At 36.1% G+C, this 17,363-nt stretch overlaps 2 protein-coding genes across 8 annotated transcripts in view; one reads left to right on the forward strand and one right to left on the reverse strand.

Moving 5' to 3' along the window:
- The window catches only part of KCNIP4 (potassium voltage-gated channel interacting protein 4), a 282,505-nt gene extending 277,886 nt beyond the window's left edge, over nt 1-4,619 (forward strand). For all 6 annotated transcript variants that reach the window (XM_071743845.1, XM_071743841.1, XM_071743840.1 and 3 more), the window contains one exon: nt 2,996-4,619. In XM_071743845.1, coding sequence (XP_071599946.1) covers nt 2,996-3,043 — 48 coding nt within the window. In that variant the 3' untranslated portion in view covers nt 3,044-4,619. The remainder of the gene's footprint in view (nt 1-2,995) is intronic.
- Nucleotides 3,024-16,240, reverse strand: PACRGL (parkin coregulated like). 2 transcript variants are annotated; one of them, XM_071743839.1, is made up of 8 exons: nt 16,158-16,240; nt 13,822-13,976; nt 12,458-12,525; nt 11,322-11,412; nt 9,997-10,131; nt 8,203-8,310; nt 7,119-7,199; nt 3,024-5,920 (listed from the first exon to the last, which is right to left on the reverse strand). In XM_071743839.1, exons 2-8 carry the CDS (start codon nt 13,957-13,959, stop codon nt 5,864-5,866), a joined length of 678 nt encoding a protein of 225 aa, XP_071599940.1. In that variant the 5' UTR covers nt 13,960-13,976; nt 16,158-16,240; the 3' UTR covers nt 3,024-5,863. The 2 variants fall into 2 exon arrangements, with proteins under 2 accessions (XP_071599940.1, XP_071599939.1); XM_071743838.1 differs by lacking the exon at nt 16,158-16,240 and adding an exon at nt 15,875-15,905.
- Nucleotides 16,241-17,363: the final 1,123 nt, after the last annotated feature.

The raw sequence follows: 17,363 nt of genomic DNA on the forward strand, positions 1-17,363 counted from the left end.
GATGGCAGGAGTTAGCAGCTGGCAAGTTTTCTGAAGGTAGGAGAGTGAGAACTGATTGTGATTATCAGTTCCAAGTGTTTACCCTACCCAGGTGGCTCTAAGTTTCCTTCAACTGCTGAAAGCAGCTCCTTGCCTTGAGAGCTAGGAATGAGAGCAAACCTTTGCAGCAGAAATTACAGCCTGTTTTCACTCCTCTGCTCTTCAGAAACTGCCTTGCTCTCAGACCAGGAGATATTCTGAGGAGAGGTAAGCTGCACTTTTGGAAAATTAAGTAACTGCTGTTAATTTGTCAGTTAAAAAATGCAGGAAAAATAAACAAATAATAAAACATAATGATGACAAGCCTTTGGCTTGATGTTGTTATATACTCTAAAGTGTCCTAGTGATAAGATAGGCTTGATAACATGCAAATTGATGTGGCAAATAAACACACTATTTGTTACAGTGAGAAATGTAAGGAATTGTGGCAGTGCTCTACTGATACCTTGTCCACACTGACTCTGCTTAATATGAAGCTGAAACAGGGCAGCAATATAGCCTGTGTGTATTGCTTCTTATTCACTGTATCAAGAAGACAGCAGTAAGCAAGAGGCAAAGGAGAACAAGACTAGAAAGATTAATGCAATTAATGAGTGATAGATTTTTAATCATTTGGAACAAGGAAAGCTGAACAGCAAACATCAAAGATGCTCTAGAACTGGTCTATTTTTATATGGAGTTATTCCTTGGAGTTGTTCTTGTAAATTTAGCTACCGAGTAAGTGATTTTCTGTTTGATTTTAAGGAACTGATTTTGGAGGATGGAATTCTAGCTGTGGCTGTTCTGCACATCATTAGTAATGGGTATTGGGTAGTGTCTTATCTGTCAGCAGAGCTCTGCTGCACTGATCATGGTTCTAGCTTGTCAGTCTCATTCAATATGAATTAAAAGCATTTGCTCTGCTACAGTTGAGTGATTATCAGAAGCAGAGATGACATTTGTTTTTCCAGCTGATGTCTGCAGAGTTCTGGAAGTTAAATGACAGATTAATCTGGATATGACAGCAATTATGGTGATAGGCTGAGCCATTATGAAGAAAATTAGTACCATCAGCAAGGAATTGCCTTCTCTCCCTATTCAGTGTGAATCAGAGTTTTTCACACCTGTTAGAAGATTTCTTATTTACCTTTCCTGAGTATTTGGAATACATGTGAGAGAGAAACTTTCTGGACTGCTACATGACACAGCCACTGTTCTCATTGTGCCACTTACCTCGCTTTCAGTTGCTTTAAACTTCAAAGGTGTCAATGGTTCTTTTATTCAAAATGTATCTATCTTGCTGCCTAAAATTTTGTCTGTCTCCCTAAGATCTCTGTGCTATGAAGTGTGTAATTCATGTTTATATCAGGATTTGGTTTCATACAAGAGATGTGGGGTTAGGATTCAATCCAAGTCCTTCAAGAAACTTGATTCGGGAGTTAGTGTGACTTCAGCTTTTTCAGGATTACCTTTTTTCACAAGGACATTAGTGGCTGCTTCCTTTTAAACCACAGCTGTAGGAAATTTTTTTTTTTAATATCCTAATAGGTATGAGAATGATCTAAAAAAGGTTCTGGTTCCTTTCTTTCCTCTGCATGCAGTGAGCTACATCACTCCAGGAGCAGGGTCTCATCTTTTGTGAGCATTGCCAAAACAAAACGTAAATGATCCTGTGATCCCTTCTGTAGTAAATCTGTTTTAGACCTGTCTTGCAGTTTTTGTTTTCTGTATGTTCTAGCATTATGGAAAAACATTGCCCTTTATTCAGTATCTCTTTTCCAAACTGTAAAGTATTCTTTTATTCTTTTTTTCCCCCAAGGAAAACCCTTCTATGCCTTTAATGACCTTTGGCTTGCTCTCTAGGCCACTGCTAGTTCTAATCTTACTTTTTGCTTGCTGAATTCAGGATATTCAGGGCAGAAGCACAACTGCTGCTCCCCAGACTTTGACAGCTATGGTGGCTTCCTCATTTACAAATCTTGCTTTAGCACTAAGGTTAGAGTGCATCTGCTCCAAACCTTCCCTGCCACTTTGCTTAAAAAATAATTGTAGCTCAGACCTTGGAATGGGACAGTCCATTGATGAATGCAGCAGCCAGAGCTGCATCTGTGAATGGGAAAATATACTAAAGGCAAACAGAGGACATGCTTGCCAGCTCTAACTCAAGCTGTGAGACCAGAGACAAAATAGTGCCAGGAGACAAGCACTGCAAGAAACCCTCAGCCACACTCTAAAGCTCAGATGCCATCCAGTCTGAAGCTTAAAATGGTCTAAAAAGCCTGTTTTGCCAGGGAAAGGCTACAGGAGCCTTTTCTTTGAATGCTATCTCAGGCAAAAGATGCCAGCTTCAGGGAATGGCCATATCTCTTTTGAGGTGGAAGTCAGAACAGTGGTCTTTAGAAGTACATCCCTTTTCCTGGGGCAATGTGACTGCTATGGGTTGCATGCTTGCCCTAAGAGTAAGAGGGAACACAGCAGATCTGCATACAGAGGATCCACTTCAATTTCCTGGGATAGGTTCCAGGGGTATTTTTTTTACTCCATCTTTTTTTTTTGTACTATCAAGAGCCTCTGGTGTGTTTGTTCATTATACATGAATTTTTAAAAAAATCACTCCCTTGTGCTGAGTACTGGTTTGGCACAACAATCAATGCAGATTGGGAACTCTTAATTCAGTCCCAATGCAAGAACAGGGCTGTCCATTCACAAAGTTATTAATCAGCTATGTAGAAAACTGAAGAGCATTCAGGCTTTGTACATGGTCTTCTCTGGACACTGGGAATAAAAGTCTATCTTTGCCCACAATTAAGTCAGAACAGAAAGGTGCTTCCCCTCACTCTCCCTCTGTCTTGAGAGGGAATGGATATGACCTAATTTCTCTGTTCTGACCTAAGTTCTACCCAGTTGCACTATAGGTATATGCTAACTACATTTATAATGGTGTATGATATTTGGGGTTTTGTTGTCTTTTTTGCAGGATGAGAATATAATGCGATCCATGCAGCTTTTTGAAAATGTGATTTAATGAAGACACTAGAATTACAACTAATGGACAAATACGAGCTATTCTGCAACATTATCTAAAAGATGGATTTCCCACTTTATCATAAATAAAATTACTCAGCTTTGCCCTGAGACATGTATTATGCAAATAATTTTTTATTGCACATTTTCCCCAGAAAATCTTTGTAAAATATACAATTTAGCAATTCACCAGTGGCTACCTTAGTTAACAAGATTGTTCTGAAATGTCAGGTTTTTATTTCTAACCCAAACAAAATAAGACCTGACATTATGCAGCTTTATTATCATTCTAACCCCTAGATAAAATAGATACTATCACAAGGAAATTAAATAAATACTCTTAGTTTTGCTACTCATTTCTACTGGATTAAGTTCCAGGTGTTTGAGTGTATTTCAGAAATCTTAGCTTCTAATTTCTACAGAGGCATTACCATGTATTTTCTTTTCCCAGTTATATGGTGTAGTCCTCATTTTTTGAATAATACTTTGAGTTAAAGTGCTGTAATCCATGTGCAATGCACATCTTGCTGCAATTGCCTTCCACCTTTGACTTTTCTCTTAAAGTAAAAAAAAAACAAACTAAAACCCAAACCTAACAAAACAGGTGACTTAAGAGGAAGAACTGCTAAAGAACAAAATAAGAAATTTTTTATAGGTAGATTTACTCCCTAATAAATATGAGTAAGCTTCTGTCAATCACACTTAATATAGTGTAAATTTGAATTCATCATAACATGGATATTGAGAGTCTTACAGAGTGTATTCCTAATTCTTCTTGGATGTATCTGCAAAGTTCTTAAAATGAAGGATCTTTGACATAAGGACTTACAGTTTCCTAATGAAAAATTCAAAGTGGATCCTACCATTGTTTTCATGAATATGTGACTTTCTGTCTTTCATGAAGAATAAGGCATGAACTTCTTCTGAAACTTCCATCCTCCTTTGGTGCTCAGAATGAATATCACTACGTAGTAACACCTACAAATAATGACTGCTAGACAGGCTAACATCTGTTTCAGCTTTCTGTAATGTCTTCAATTATGAGACAGAATCAGGAAAAAAACCTGGAAACTTCAGCTATATAACATCATCTATATGTGACAACTGTATTACATTTTCTTTTTAGGATTGTTTCTTCATTAAGATAGGAGCTACCTTAATTCTGAACCTAGGAAGATTTTTTTTTTTCTAAAAATGTATGTACCTAAAATATAATACTGCCCCTCAATATGTGTAATTTTTAAGATACATTGTCCACAGAGTTTATGCTAATAATACTTCAAAATAGGTGAAATGCTATCAAAGATAGGCCAATCTTCATTGTGACATTGCTGCAGAAAGGGGATTAATGAGGTGGAAAGAATGTTGCAAGCATTATTTTGCAAAAATAATTCAGGTATCTATTCTGGTGTAGAGGTGGGATGTTAGAGGCATGTTGAAGGCTGCTCTGCTATCACCAGTGTAGGGTAAGAGTAGTACAATACATGTACACCTGAAATCTGCTGTAGTGTGTTTGTGTAAACTAAATGTGCACATTTTGTAAAAAACTAAAAAATAAAGTAAACATGAAGAAAAAAGAGCATGATCATTTTTTGAGTTGTGAAACATCTACTTGTATTACTTCAAATTAAACATTTTTGCCAACAAAATGAATTTAAAAAAAAAAAACTTAAATACACAAATCTTGGCTAAGCACAGTCTGATCTCTGCAAAGACCTTAACAGAGTCCTGAAGTAAATTCAGCTTAGCCAAGCTGTGGTAATTTAAAAAAAAATAAATCTGAAATTGCTTTCACCTGCTACTTTTTAAATCTTCTAATGAGAGTTATTTTTTAATAACTCTGATGACAGTAAAACATCTTCCAACAGCCTATATTCTGGAACTGAATTTTCCTAAGAGGTAAAAATTCTATGGCAACTTTTGTTACTTCAGTCAGCTCTCCCTCACAGTCATGCAGATCCCCCTAACAACATAAACCCTGAACAGTACTTATTACAAGACACACTAGGAATTACTTTTTGCAATCAATTCCAAAGATTTTCATGGACAAACATTGCACCTTAGAACAGCAATTGACAGCCAGGTAAGCTGGCTTCTGTGATCTAATTATTATATTAACTATTTTTTTTTCATAGCTTCCACATTCAAAAGTTTATTAGCTCATCTGGAGCTAAATTCACAATCTAGTCCCAAGCATTCAGCTCATTCAGCACTTCTCCAGCTTCTCAAAACAATGTTCTGAGAATACAATGAGCAAGTTCAGCTTTGCACCATATGCTACCTGTTTAGTGCATTCAGCTTCATCCTTTAAAAGCTGACTCTCAATAATCTGGATCTCACAGTTCTACACCTAGTGCAGGAAGTTCTGATGAATCCAAACTGCACCCATTAGTGCCTGTGCCAGAAATGAAGTTACAAAAGCAGGTATACATATGTAATTTAACACCAAGTTAGTTACTATTTAAGTAATTACAGGCAAATTATTTTGCATCACACAAATATACATAATAAGGAATGCAGATCAATTGAAGGAAATTGTAATTTACAACAAAATAAGCATCAATATTTACTCTGCTTTTGAAATAATAGCAAGTCAATGCCATTTTAAGCACAATGCAAGGGCAAACAGCAGCAACACGGAGAGAATTTTTAAACAGGCTTCCAAAATGACAGATTCACAAACTTTCAGGACTTTTCTCACTTTCCATCATCCTGTAGAATTGTTATTAAGAGAATATACCATACTCCAAAGAAGAAATGTTGACAGGCAGTTTCTTTCCAGACTTCCCTTTACAGTAAAAATCACTATAGGTTTCTTCCTTCAAGAGGAGCTACTACAATAGGTTGGAATTTTAGATTTGATGATAGCCACAGATGCCTGTTGGTAAAAAATAAATGAAATTTAAACAACGTAACTATCACTACCACTACATGCAACACTATTCATACAGTCCCTATAAATTCACAACTTTTACTTAGGTATCTTTGGTATTATCAAACAGTAGAAAATCTAAAAGTTAGTATTTGCTGAGAAGTTTACTGTGAAATTAATGAACTGAAATAATGGAACACAGTGATAACTTATGATGGAGAGTCAACATCCAAGAGTAGAGATATGTAAATTCATACCTAAAACTGGGCATAGCTATAGCCATGAAATAATAGTTTTTAAAATAGAGGCATGATATTCTGGAAGGGACATCCAATAAAACTAAAAAGCATATGCCCTATAAAACCCTTATGATAGGAATTTTATAAATTCATTAGCTGGATTATATAATATTGCTTGTAATAAAATGTAAGAGTTTATTTGCAGTTTTCTGTCTTACCTTATTGGTATTTTTAGAAGACAGACAGACAGACAGACAGACACACACACACACACACACACACTTACCCACTTGCAAAACCAATGAGACTACAAGACTGAGAGATCTGAGAGGTTAATGATTCACTGATGTTACATTATCTAGGCCTGAATTTTAAGACCACTGCGATGTGATTTTTATCTTTTCTTGTCCCACTATATATAAATAAAAAATTTCCATGCTTATTTATTTGTTGTGATATTTTTCAAGTCTGCAATACAAACATTCCTACTGCCCTTAAATGAATATGAGTGAAAAAAAAACATCTGGGGGGGTGTCTGCTGATTATGTGTGTGCTTACTGATTAAGGGTCTAATTGGTAGATCTACATGTCCCTACCCTTTGTGTTATTCCTATACTTTACCACTGACCAATTAAAATAATACATGCAAGTGCTCATAGAGTCAAGAAAACAATTATTTTATCTTCTAGAATCAATATCCAAGCCAATACTTGCCCTTTTTCTTCTCTCTTCCTTTCTGCACAATTTACAGTACAACAGAAAGTGGCAACAGAATGTTCAGCAGATTCTTCTCTGCCATCTATTACTTAAGGCATTTTTTTATTATTATTATTTATAGCAATTGCAGCTCTAATCTCTGGGTTAACCAGAATGGAGTTCTTAATCTGAAAGCTAGAGACGAAAGTTATTTTGGTAAAGTTGCCCTCAGATGTGCAGATCACAGAACAATCATCTGGTCAACTCACCTTTCCACCATATTGCTCCAACTTTTGTAAAGCAACAGTAATTTTTTCTCTATATTTCTTGTCCGTTAATCTCCTCAAAAGCTATTGGAAAAGTGAAATAAAAAAGATTTATTGAACAACAATACAGTACTATATATGCAAAGAGACCAATGTAATTCTATGTTATTACTTGATTTCATCTTATCTTTGGAAATCTAGAGCTGAAAAGAAGCATAATTTTTCAGCTTGTAACTGGTATCAAAATATTGAACTCAGTCAACACAAAAGTAATACAATTTCAACTAATGAAAAATTAAAATAAGGGGGTTTTGGCTAGCAGTTTACTTTTCTTTGAATTTAACTTTTTTTTATCCTAGCAAACAAATTTTAAAGACGTATTGACCTTAAAAGGTCATTCTTAAAGTTCTGGCCACAGAAAAAGTTAATATATTTTTCACATGCACTGGAAGAGATTTATTATGGTAACAATATTTTTTAAAAGCTACTGAAGTTTTTCTCTTCTGTCCTGGATATCTAAAAGGTTCTTCTATTTTGCTGTAGAAGTGTACTTTGGAAGCAAGCTGGATGAAACCATGAAAAGCCTGCTGAGGGAAGATGTCTACAGTAGGACTCAGTATAAAACTACTTTTCACAATCCAATTCTATGTTTATTTAATAAAAACTTCCTTGTGCAGAATTCCCATTTGAAAGAAGCAGGAATATTTGCTAATGTCAATTTTATTGAAACTTTCACAGATTTTGTAAAAAATATTTACATTCAAAATGCAAAGCTCATTTTGCAATAAACATTAACTTCTCTTCAAAACATAGCATTTATTTCACCTCAAGTTTAAAGATGGATCTTTTTACTATTTTTTAAATAGTGGGGACGAGATTTCCATTATTCTCCAGTTTATGTTACCAACAGTTTTTGGACCATATTATTAAAGAATGATGGGCTTACACAGAAGAAAATAAAAACGAAGGCTGCATGGAAAGTGCTGAATGGAAACTCCACTGCATCTGTGCAGATATTAAATGAAACATTGCAACAGAAGTACCACAAAAATACAGATTATTTTTTACTGCAGCATTCAAAACTTACATTTGTGAGTAGATGCTTAAGATGATCATTAAGAGATGGGCCAACAACTGCACTCAGTTGAACTAAAGCATCCAATCCCCTTCCAAATACTTCATCATCTGAATGGGCCTTCAGAAAAGGGAAAGGAGAAAATCCTATTGGTAATATTCTGAAAAATGCACAAGTTCTTCAAAACTGCAATCTCTCCATTATGATTTTTAAAAATTAAAATTACTCTGCAACTGCTAACTGTTACAAATTCAGGAATACAAGTACAACATGACTCATTATTGGTATCTAGAGGTAATCTTTAAAAACAGGGGTATATTTTTTAAAGTACAAAACAAAAGTATCCACAAAATAACAGTGGAACTCTTTCATATCTTCTGAGACAAGAAAGCTAACAATTCATTATTATTGAATTAAAAAAAATGGAAGGAAAACTAAACCAATCAACTGACTACATACCCCTTACTACACCAACTATTTTAATGCTTCAGAGAAAATTTGAAAGAACCCTTCAAGTGCAGGTGTGTTGAAATTGCCAGACAACACTTTAGTTACAAATGTAATGAATCAAGGGTAATTTCTATGTTATTCATAACAGAAATTGTCTTTGTTGGAGAAACACAGAAGCCAATGGCTTTTTGGCTCAATTAACTGAGTCCCCTGCCAACTATAGCTTGGTCACCTGCCAGCAATTATCAGGCTCTTATCTACTTCTAGGGTGCTTTGTCAGCTTTATTGCTCCCATTGGAGAGTTCCTCTATCCCTGAGTCCTCTAATGGTTTAGTTATCTCACTCTTCCTTTAGCAGTGAAATTGATTCATGACAATTTATTTTTGTTCTTGTACTAACACTGACCTTTATTTAAGCAGTTATTTTTCCACCTTGACATTTGGGCCCTGAACGTTTGGGTTTTTTTAACTAGAATTCATCGACTGCTTTTGTATTAAGTTTAACAAGACAGAAAACCAGCAGCAATGAAAATCATCAGATAAGTAACAGCAATTAGAAGAACAGAAAGGAAAAATTCTTCCAATTTTGTCTTCCATACTAAACCAAAGGTACTGACAACACATAGTTCTGGTTTTATATTGCACCTCAGGTCTGAGATCACAAACTGTTTTCAAGCTTTCAGCCATCTCTATAAAGCCAGAACTAAAACACAGCTAGATTAAAGGACAGCAAGTAGCTGAACAAGAAAAGGGCTCTGAAAGATTTGAAAAAGATCTAAAATAATTACCTTTCAGGACAATACTTTCCCTTTTTATTTTCAGAAGGAGTAAAGAAGTTAAAAATATTTTTTAAATTAAGACTATGATCTCAAACATTATAACTGTATTCTTCCCTTTTCCTCATTGGCACGTTCTTTTCTACCTTTGTAGCATGATCTGAACTTTTAAATGTAACATAAAAGTATTTACTCTCACATCTCCATTTTACTTCACCTCAGTTTTTTGTTTGCATGTTATTGTGTGGTCACTAAAAAACACTAACAATACATCTACTTAATTCTGCTTACATTCAGATCTTTAAAAGAACAATTCCACAGAAATTGCCCATAGCTACTGTCACACAGCTATACATGCAGTTGCTCATCTGAATTTGCAATTAAAGATATATTTATCTAATAAAACCAAGACAGGGTTAAAATGAGAAAAATAAACTATTCCCACACCCCTAAACACCACAATAAAAGCCCATACAATAGATTTATCACATTAATACCTTCCTGAAGCACAAGAAATAAAGAAAAAAAACCCAAACAACCCAAACACCCATGAATATCTTTAAATGAAGAGCAAGACATACCAATGCAGCTTTTAGCACTGGAACTAGACGAGGCAACAAGGGAACTGTTTTTTCAGCAGCACCTTCAACCATCAGTAATTCTTTAAAACCCTCCTTTGAAACAAATGTATAGGGATGTTTTGTCTCTCTTAGGCCCTGTTGCAAAAACACAAAACATGTTTGCTCAGTAGTTAGCCTTCTTTGAAATAAAAAACACATATTAGAAGTTTCACATAGCAGCAAAATAATGTTTACATTTTGTTACATCAGTTCAAAACATAAAATACACCAACTCCACCATGTGGAGCTATTGAGTACAACTCCTGCTCACAGAACTCTACCATTCATTTCTCTGTCAAAACATTAAATATTAAAACTAGCATTATAAAAACTGTCAAGTGGATCAATATTTGTACATTGATACCTTTAATCTAACTACCCAAGGTAATTTTTCAACATGACCATGAACAAGAATAGGCTATATTAGTGAATAATGCTCATAACCCAAAGGAAAAAAAAAAATACAGCAAGTTAACTGTGGAAGGAACGACACCTCTCACACACTTTCCTACAGCACCAAAAACTTGTGGATGGTACAAATATGCACTTCTAGTAAAAACCTGACTGGCAAATCTCAAAGACTTGAAGCCCTATGACTGAAGTCCTCCTTCTTTCCATATCAAGAGCTTGAAGCTACCTTAGGATCTGACAGCTTTATTTAATATTAAAAGAAACCAAAAAAAAAAAAAAAAAAAAAAAAAAAAAAAAAAGCCAGCTCTACAGAATGTTCCACCTACCACACTGGATTTAATGTTTAGTTACATGCTTGAAATATATTTGGTGACAAATGTCACAGCTGGTGCTGAAAGCACAAAAGCCAGGCATAATGCATACTACTGCTCTTTCACTCATTTATGGGATCCCATTTCCTCTGTTTTAGTTCAGTTTACTGAGGAGAGCACTGTAACTTCATTAGGTAGGCTTTATATACAAAAAGGATTCAACCAATTTTGTTCACAAAAGAACCTGCATGGCCACAAGAAAATTGAAGTATTTCATTCAATGGTTGGGAATGTGAGATGCAGTCTTGTATTTGACTCAATACTGTATTTGACTTGTAGTATCTCAAAGATTAAACAGCTCTTCCTAGCTCTCCCAGCATGTTCCATCTAAAGAACAAATGGCAATGTATTTGGCCATTTAATTCATAGCAAATTTTCAGAGATACGTGGGGTTTTTTTCATATTTTCTAGTAGGTGAGGCAAAGTTACTTTAGCTCCTTACAAAAAGCCCTTTGCAATTAGGGATCTCTGTATGCTTAACTTTGCAAGAAAATTGAGTTTTACCTCTGCCAGTGTTACAAGAAGAGGATCAAAGGGAACAGTTTCAGGAGGGCATTCCCATCGCAATCTGTGCTTTACTGAGCCATGCACTAACCTATATAAAGAACAGAGTTTTAATAAATTAACACATAATAATACATAATTTATTGCCAACATTTTTCACTTTTAATGTATCACAAACTGGTTTGCAATATTACTATTAAATGATGTCATATATATTGCTCTCCTTAGTGAAATGTATAATGGTTATCTAGCAGTGCAATTATTATAATTCCCAATTGTAGCAGTTTTCAGAATTCAGTGACATAGAAATAAAAAAATAAAAGTTACAAAAATGATAGATGCCTCATACTCATACTGACACAGAAGATGCTCCCTTTGCAAAGTTACTCATTTTGATAAATATCAAGAAACATTTTTCTCAAATAAAAATAGTTAAGGAAAATCAGTTTAATCTGAAAGAAAATAAAATTGAAATTCACCAGTTACTTCTAAGATACAGACTATGCATTAATGATTATTTTATACCTGTATATGCAAGTATTAACAGCTACTTAAATTTTTGTTAAGTAATGCTACATCCACTGGCAAAACACTAAAATACTTATTTTCTAGGCAAATATGTAATAGACAAAAGTAACTTTAAATACCACAAACTATTACTTACAAGTACTTTTACTTTCTTTAACATCTGCTGCTGACCACTAGAGAATTGGAATATTGAAGAAAATGTTGTCATACCACTTCAGACAAAAAAAAAATACTGCAAAATGTGTACTTACTAAAATGGCATTAATTTTATGGTCTTTATTAGTAGGGAGAAATAAACACCATTACATGAAAACAATCAACTTCTTTCATGAAAGAGCCTTAGCAAACCAAATATGTGCAAAGACATAACTATTCTTTAAAGCTGCAGCATCAACATTATCACAGCAGACAAATCACAAAATCAGACAATTTCAAAACTATTGAAAATTACTTAGCTGAGGAGCTAAGTATTAGAGTTAAGTAATAGAAATCTTTTCAGAAAGGAATGGTATAAAGCAGCCTAACTACAAGATCAAACATGAATAGATGGGTATCAATGTATGTAATTCTACCTAAACATATTTAGTAAAAAAATAAACAAAACCAACCTGCATGGAATGCCACCTTTAGCATATGTTGCAGCAAATACAGAAGATGGTTGAGAATGAACACCAAACTGTGAGGACAAAAAGAAAAAAAAAAGCATTATTTCTTAATGACAGTAAGATTTTATAATTATTTTGAATAAATTAAAACTGCAGTTTATCAAAAAAAGAACTTAGTCATACAACTCCAAAAATAATCAGAAAAAGAACTGCAGCTATGGTGTAGAAAACATATAGTTGATAGATTTTCAGAAAATTGCTTTTCAGAATTGCCTGGGTGAGAAGTTGTAAAAATTAATAAATAATGCAGAATCAGTGTTCTTCTGATGGAATACCCTGAATTTTTCCAGTATGTTTTTGTTCTATTTTACTACAAATCTTAACACCGAAGTGTTATTTTATGATTCTATTAAAGTTGTTTTTTATCATATACATGCTTCTTATGCATATTAACTATGAGCATGATCATGCAAGGCTACTTCCCCAATTAAACACCTTATCACAAAGCACACAGCAGGAAACTCCAACTAATCTTAATTTTTAACTTGTCTGAATTTACAGTAGCATTGTTAAAATTGTGTGTGTGATCATATGACTTCCTGGTTTAATGAAATTGTACTACTTGCAAAAAGGTTTCAAGAAAAAAAAATGCCCACACAAAAGTATTCAATCTCTGTTTATGGCAAACTAGTACCTCACTAAAGTACTCCCACATTTAGTTTTCCAAAATGTCTGTGACATTACTAATCATTTGGCTGCTGTGTACCATTAATTCACTCCCTCAAATGCAGTTGTCCAGGCACAGGACTTCAATGAAACAAACAACAACTTTCATGAGTCTTCTCCTGAGAGCTCAACTTCTCTCCAAAGTATTACATGCTCACAGTACTTGGGAGTTTCAAGCAATGCTCACCAGCAATTAATTTGCCAGTTTTTATGAGGTCTAGATGATCTTCAAGATGCTGATTCTTGGTTTCTTTGAATAACTGAGATAATTTTTTCTAAAGGATCGGGTGTCAAAATGTATAAATATACCAAAAAAAAAACAAACCTCCAACCACCCTTTTCAATTCTTAGCTCTAAATCTCATTTTAAGGCAAAAGGACACTGAAAATAAAAAATTTACCACCCAGACCACAAGTGTACCAAGACTACTTTTTTTTAAAAGAGTATTACACATTACAAGTGCCTCAGGCACTTAATCTTAGAAATTAAAGTATATATGATTAATTTTAAAAGCTTGCTTCAAATTTACAGAACAGGGCCCAAGGAAGCATGTCCTGCATGTATTTCATAAAGTAAGGAAAGTTCTTCCAACAAGAGATTATTTTAAACAAACAAACAGAAAGCCCACCACCTGTACATACCGGATCAATAGTTTTAGGATTCAGCTTGTCACTGGGCTTTGGCTGTGGTTTAATTGCAGGTTCTGGAGAACATGGCAAAGGAGATGTTTTGCTTTTCTGTATTGCAGCCTTTGGTTTTATTTGGACACCTGATGACATTCTTAGAACATTGCTTCCTAGAATGGAAAACGATTAAAAACAGAAGAAGATTAAAACCATAAAATAGTTCTCATTTCTACACATCAGGGGTTAGAATACCCAGGTACAGACTGACATGAACAATCAATTAAAAAAATCTGAAGTGTACCAGAAAATAAATGGTTATTCATATATATTAAGCAGTGCACAAAATAATTTTTACAGTTTTGTCACTCTATATTGCTTTAGAGAAAAAAAGGCTGAGAGGGGATCTTATTAATACCTATAAATACCTGAGGGGTGGGCATCAAGAGAAAGGGGTCAACCTCTCTTCAGTGCTGCCCAGTAACAGGAGAAGGAACAATGGGTTTAAGTGAAAACATTGGAAGTTCCACCTCAACATGAGGAGAAACTTCTTTCCTGTGAGGGTGACAGCACTGGAACAGGCTGCCCAGAGAGGTTGTGAAGTCTTCTCTGAAGGATTTCAAAACCTGCCTGGATGTTTTCCTGTGTGACCTACACTGGGTGATCCTGCTTTGGCAGGGGGGCTGGACTGGATGATCTCTAGAGGTCCCTTCCAACCCCTAACATTTTATGTTCCTATGATTCTAGTAAAAAGTGATAAGGCTCCAGCATTTGAGCTTTACTGACTGTTGGGAAAAAAAAACATATAGTTATTACTAAGTTAACTAAAATACAAATGCAGAGCAAAACAAAAACTGAAAGTTAAAATCAATTCTTCTTGACTGATTTAATCAGAACTGATTTGATCAGAACAGTGTACCCCCTGTACATCCTGGTTTCCCTTTTCTATGTTAGAAAAACCAACACACCACAATCACACAACCAGAAGTCTCTTCAGAATACACAAAAACTTTAATGACACTTATGAGAACTCTCCTGCTTGTAAAACACACATTAACACCCAAAACAATTTGAAGCCATAGAAGAGGAACATAAAAAGAAAATTTACTGATTTAAGTGCCAGTTTATGATCACAAGACTCTTAATCACATTAGAATTAGAAAACACACTTTAACTGTCAGAAAAATAAGAATCAGAATGGTTTTATACCATGAAAACAGGTTTTTGTCATTAGCATTATTTACCACAAAATAGTGCTATCAGTGTCCACCTTTTGTACAATTGCTTCCAACATGAAGAGTCATCTTGCTAATATTTTTTTTTCTCAGGAAAGTATTCAGAAGTAATTCAGATGTATGCAAATTCTCTCCCAAAAAGTAAGTCAGATACATGCTAAGGACTTTACTATGCTTTTAACTAATGGATATATGTAGATACATTTGAGCAGTCACTGGTGCATGACAACAGTCAGGAACAGCCAGGAACAGTCAAAGGTCTTTCACAGGAGGCAGGAACAATGTTAGCCCTCTGGGACAGAAGTATAAATGGCACTAAGGATGGTGACAGCTGTTTTGTAAAAATGCAGCAAAGATAAGCTGGCTGTGTATTGCCAGAGGAGGAGGTGGCAGAGAGGAAAAATCACTTGTCTGTAAGGATGCCTCTGTCTTCCAAAGAAGATGACAGATCTTGTGTAGTCAAGAGCTAGGAGAGTCACAGATGTAGAGATACCAGGTAGAAGCGTAGTTATGAATCAAACAAGTGACATACAGGGCTCGATACAAACACGGAACAACTTACTGGCAGATGGCAGAGACTTCAAGCAAAGGACTGAGTCTTTCGAAGGAGGAAAAGTGCAGCCTGCAGTTAGGCTTCTGGAAGTCACTTATGAAAGGAGGAACGAAAGTCAGTAGGATCTTAAAGCAGAAACTGCTTTAAGAGCTCCCTGGTGAGGGAGCACCAACTCACCCGGAGCGAAGCTCGGGCAGAGTAAGAACGAGGGGCACCAAGCACCGTGACAGCCAAGAAGCTTAAACAGCAAAGGTCTGTAAAGTTACCACAGACCGACACTGACCAACACCGTGGGACATCAACAGACCAAGCGAGACGACGAGGAGGGACACGCACACCCCTCTTGGGTCCTCTCTCCCCTCCCACAGCCCCTATTCCTGGAGGGAAGCCCGGCCCGACGCAGACACGGGAGCACTGGGCCGGTGGGCAGCTGGGTTCCCTCTTCTTATGGGCCCCTCGGGAAGAGCGGCCGCTGCGGGGCTGCACCACTGCCCGGCAAACGCAAAGGAGCCCCTACCCGGCCCATCAGAACCGCCCGCCCGAACCGACCCCCCGCCCTCCCTCACCTGGCCGCCTGGCAGCTCCGCGCCCTGCGGCGCTTCCTGCCGGTTGCCAGGGAAACTACGGGCAGCCGAGAGCCCAATCTTCCTCGGCCCCGGCGGGAACGTGTCGAGCGGAGCATGCGCGGAGAGGGCGGTCCCGGGGCTGGCGGGGGAGATGCGGGGGGGTTCGGCGGTCCCGTCCCATGCGGTGGGACCTGCGGTGTCGGTTCTGGCGGTCCGGGATGGTTCTGGGCAGTGTCGGGATGCTGAGGCACCGGCTGCAGTGAAGCGGAGCGGCAGCGCTTGCTGGAGAGAGAGCGAAAATGAGAATTAAAAGGCTGAGGTTTTTCCGTATCGAAAATTTTGAAGCGACGTTACCGCTCCCTTCTATCTCCTTGATGGCTTTCCAGGAAAGAAGAAAATAAAATAAAATAAAATAAAATAAAATAAAATAAAATAAAATAAAATAAAATAAAATAAAATAAAATAAAATAAAATAAAATAAAATAAAATAAAATAAAATAAAATAAAATAAAATAAAAATATTTGGGAAACACTTTATTTTGCTTTTATTTCTATGTGACAGAAGGTTGGCTTTCTGGGATGGAGCCACATTACCATTGTGATAATTTTTGATTCAAATAATTTTCAGAGTGCCTTCTCATATGATACATAAATACAATGATTCTCATATGATTCAGAAATACAATGTTTATCCACACAGCATCACACCTGAGCATTGTAAATGACCTTCTGGGTGAAAGGATTATTTTATTTTTTTTCTTCCTATGGACCCTATTATTCATCTAAGTGCTTTCTTGCTTTCTGTCAGCTCTGTGTCTAGCATGCACTCAACAATAAATCAGCATTTCCTTGGTTTGCTTATATTGTGTGGGATGTTATCTTTCCGCCGTTGCATTCTTTCTGATGTAATTTATAATGAGAAACTGAATGGGACTTCAGAAGTGGATGAGAAGCTGGTCTGTCAGTTTTCCACAAAAAAACCCCAGAAAAATGCACTGACGGTGTTGAAAAGTAGTGTTGACTGTTTGAAACCTACCATAGGTGTTAAATTTTATTAGTTTTATCCAACGTAAATAGTTTATATCTGCCAATAATGCAAAGTTGCAAGTGAGGACCTCTGCAGAGCTGAAGTGGTTCAGAATAACTGAATGACTTTGAAATGCTTTCCTACAAGAGACAGAAGGAAAAATAAGTAGTGCCAGAGAA

This window comes from Heliangelus exortis, chromosome 4 (assembly GCF_036169615.1).
Source record: "Heliangelus exortis chromosome 4, bHelExo1.hap1, whole genome shotgun sequence".
In the NCBI taxonomy this organism is placed as follows: Eukaryota; Metazoa; Chordata; class Aves; order Apodiformes; family Trochilidae; genus Heliangelus; species Heliangelus exortis.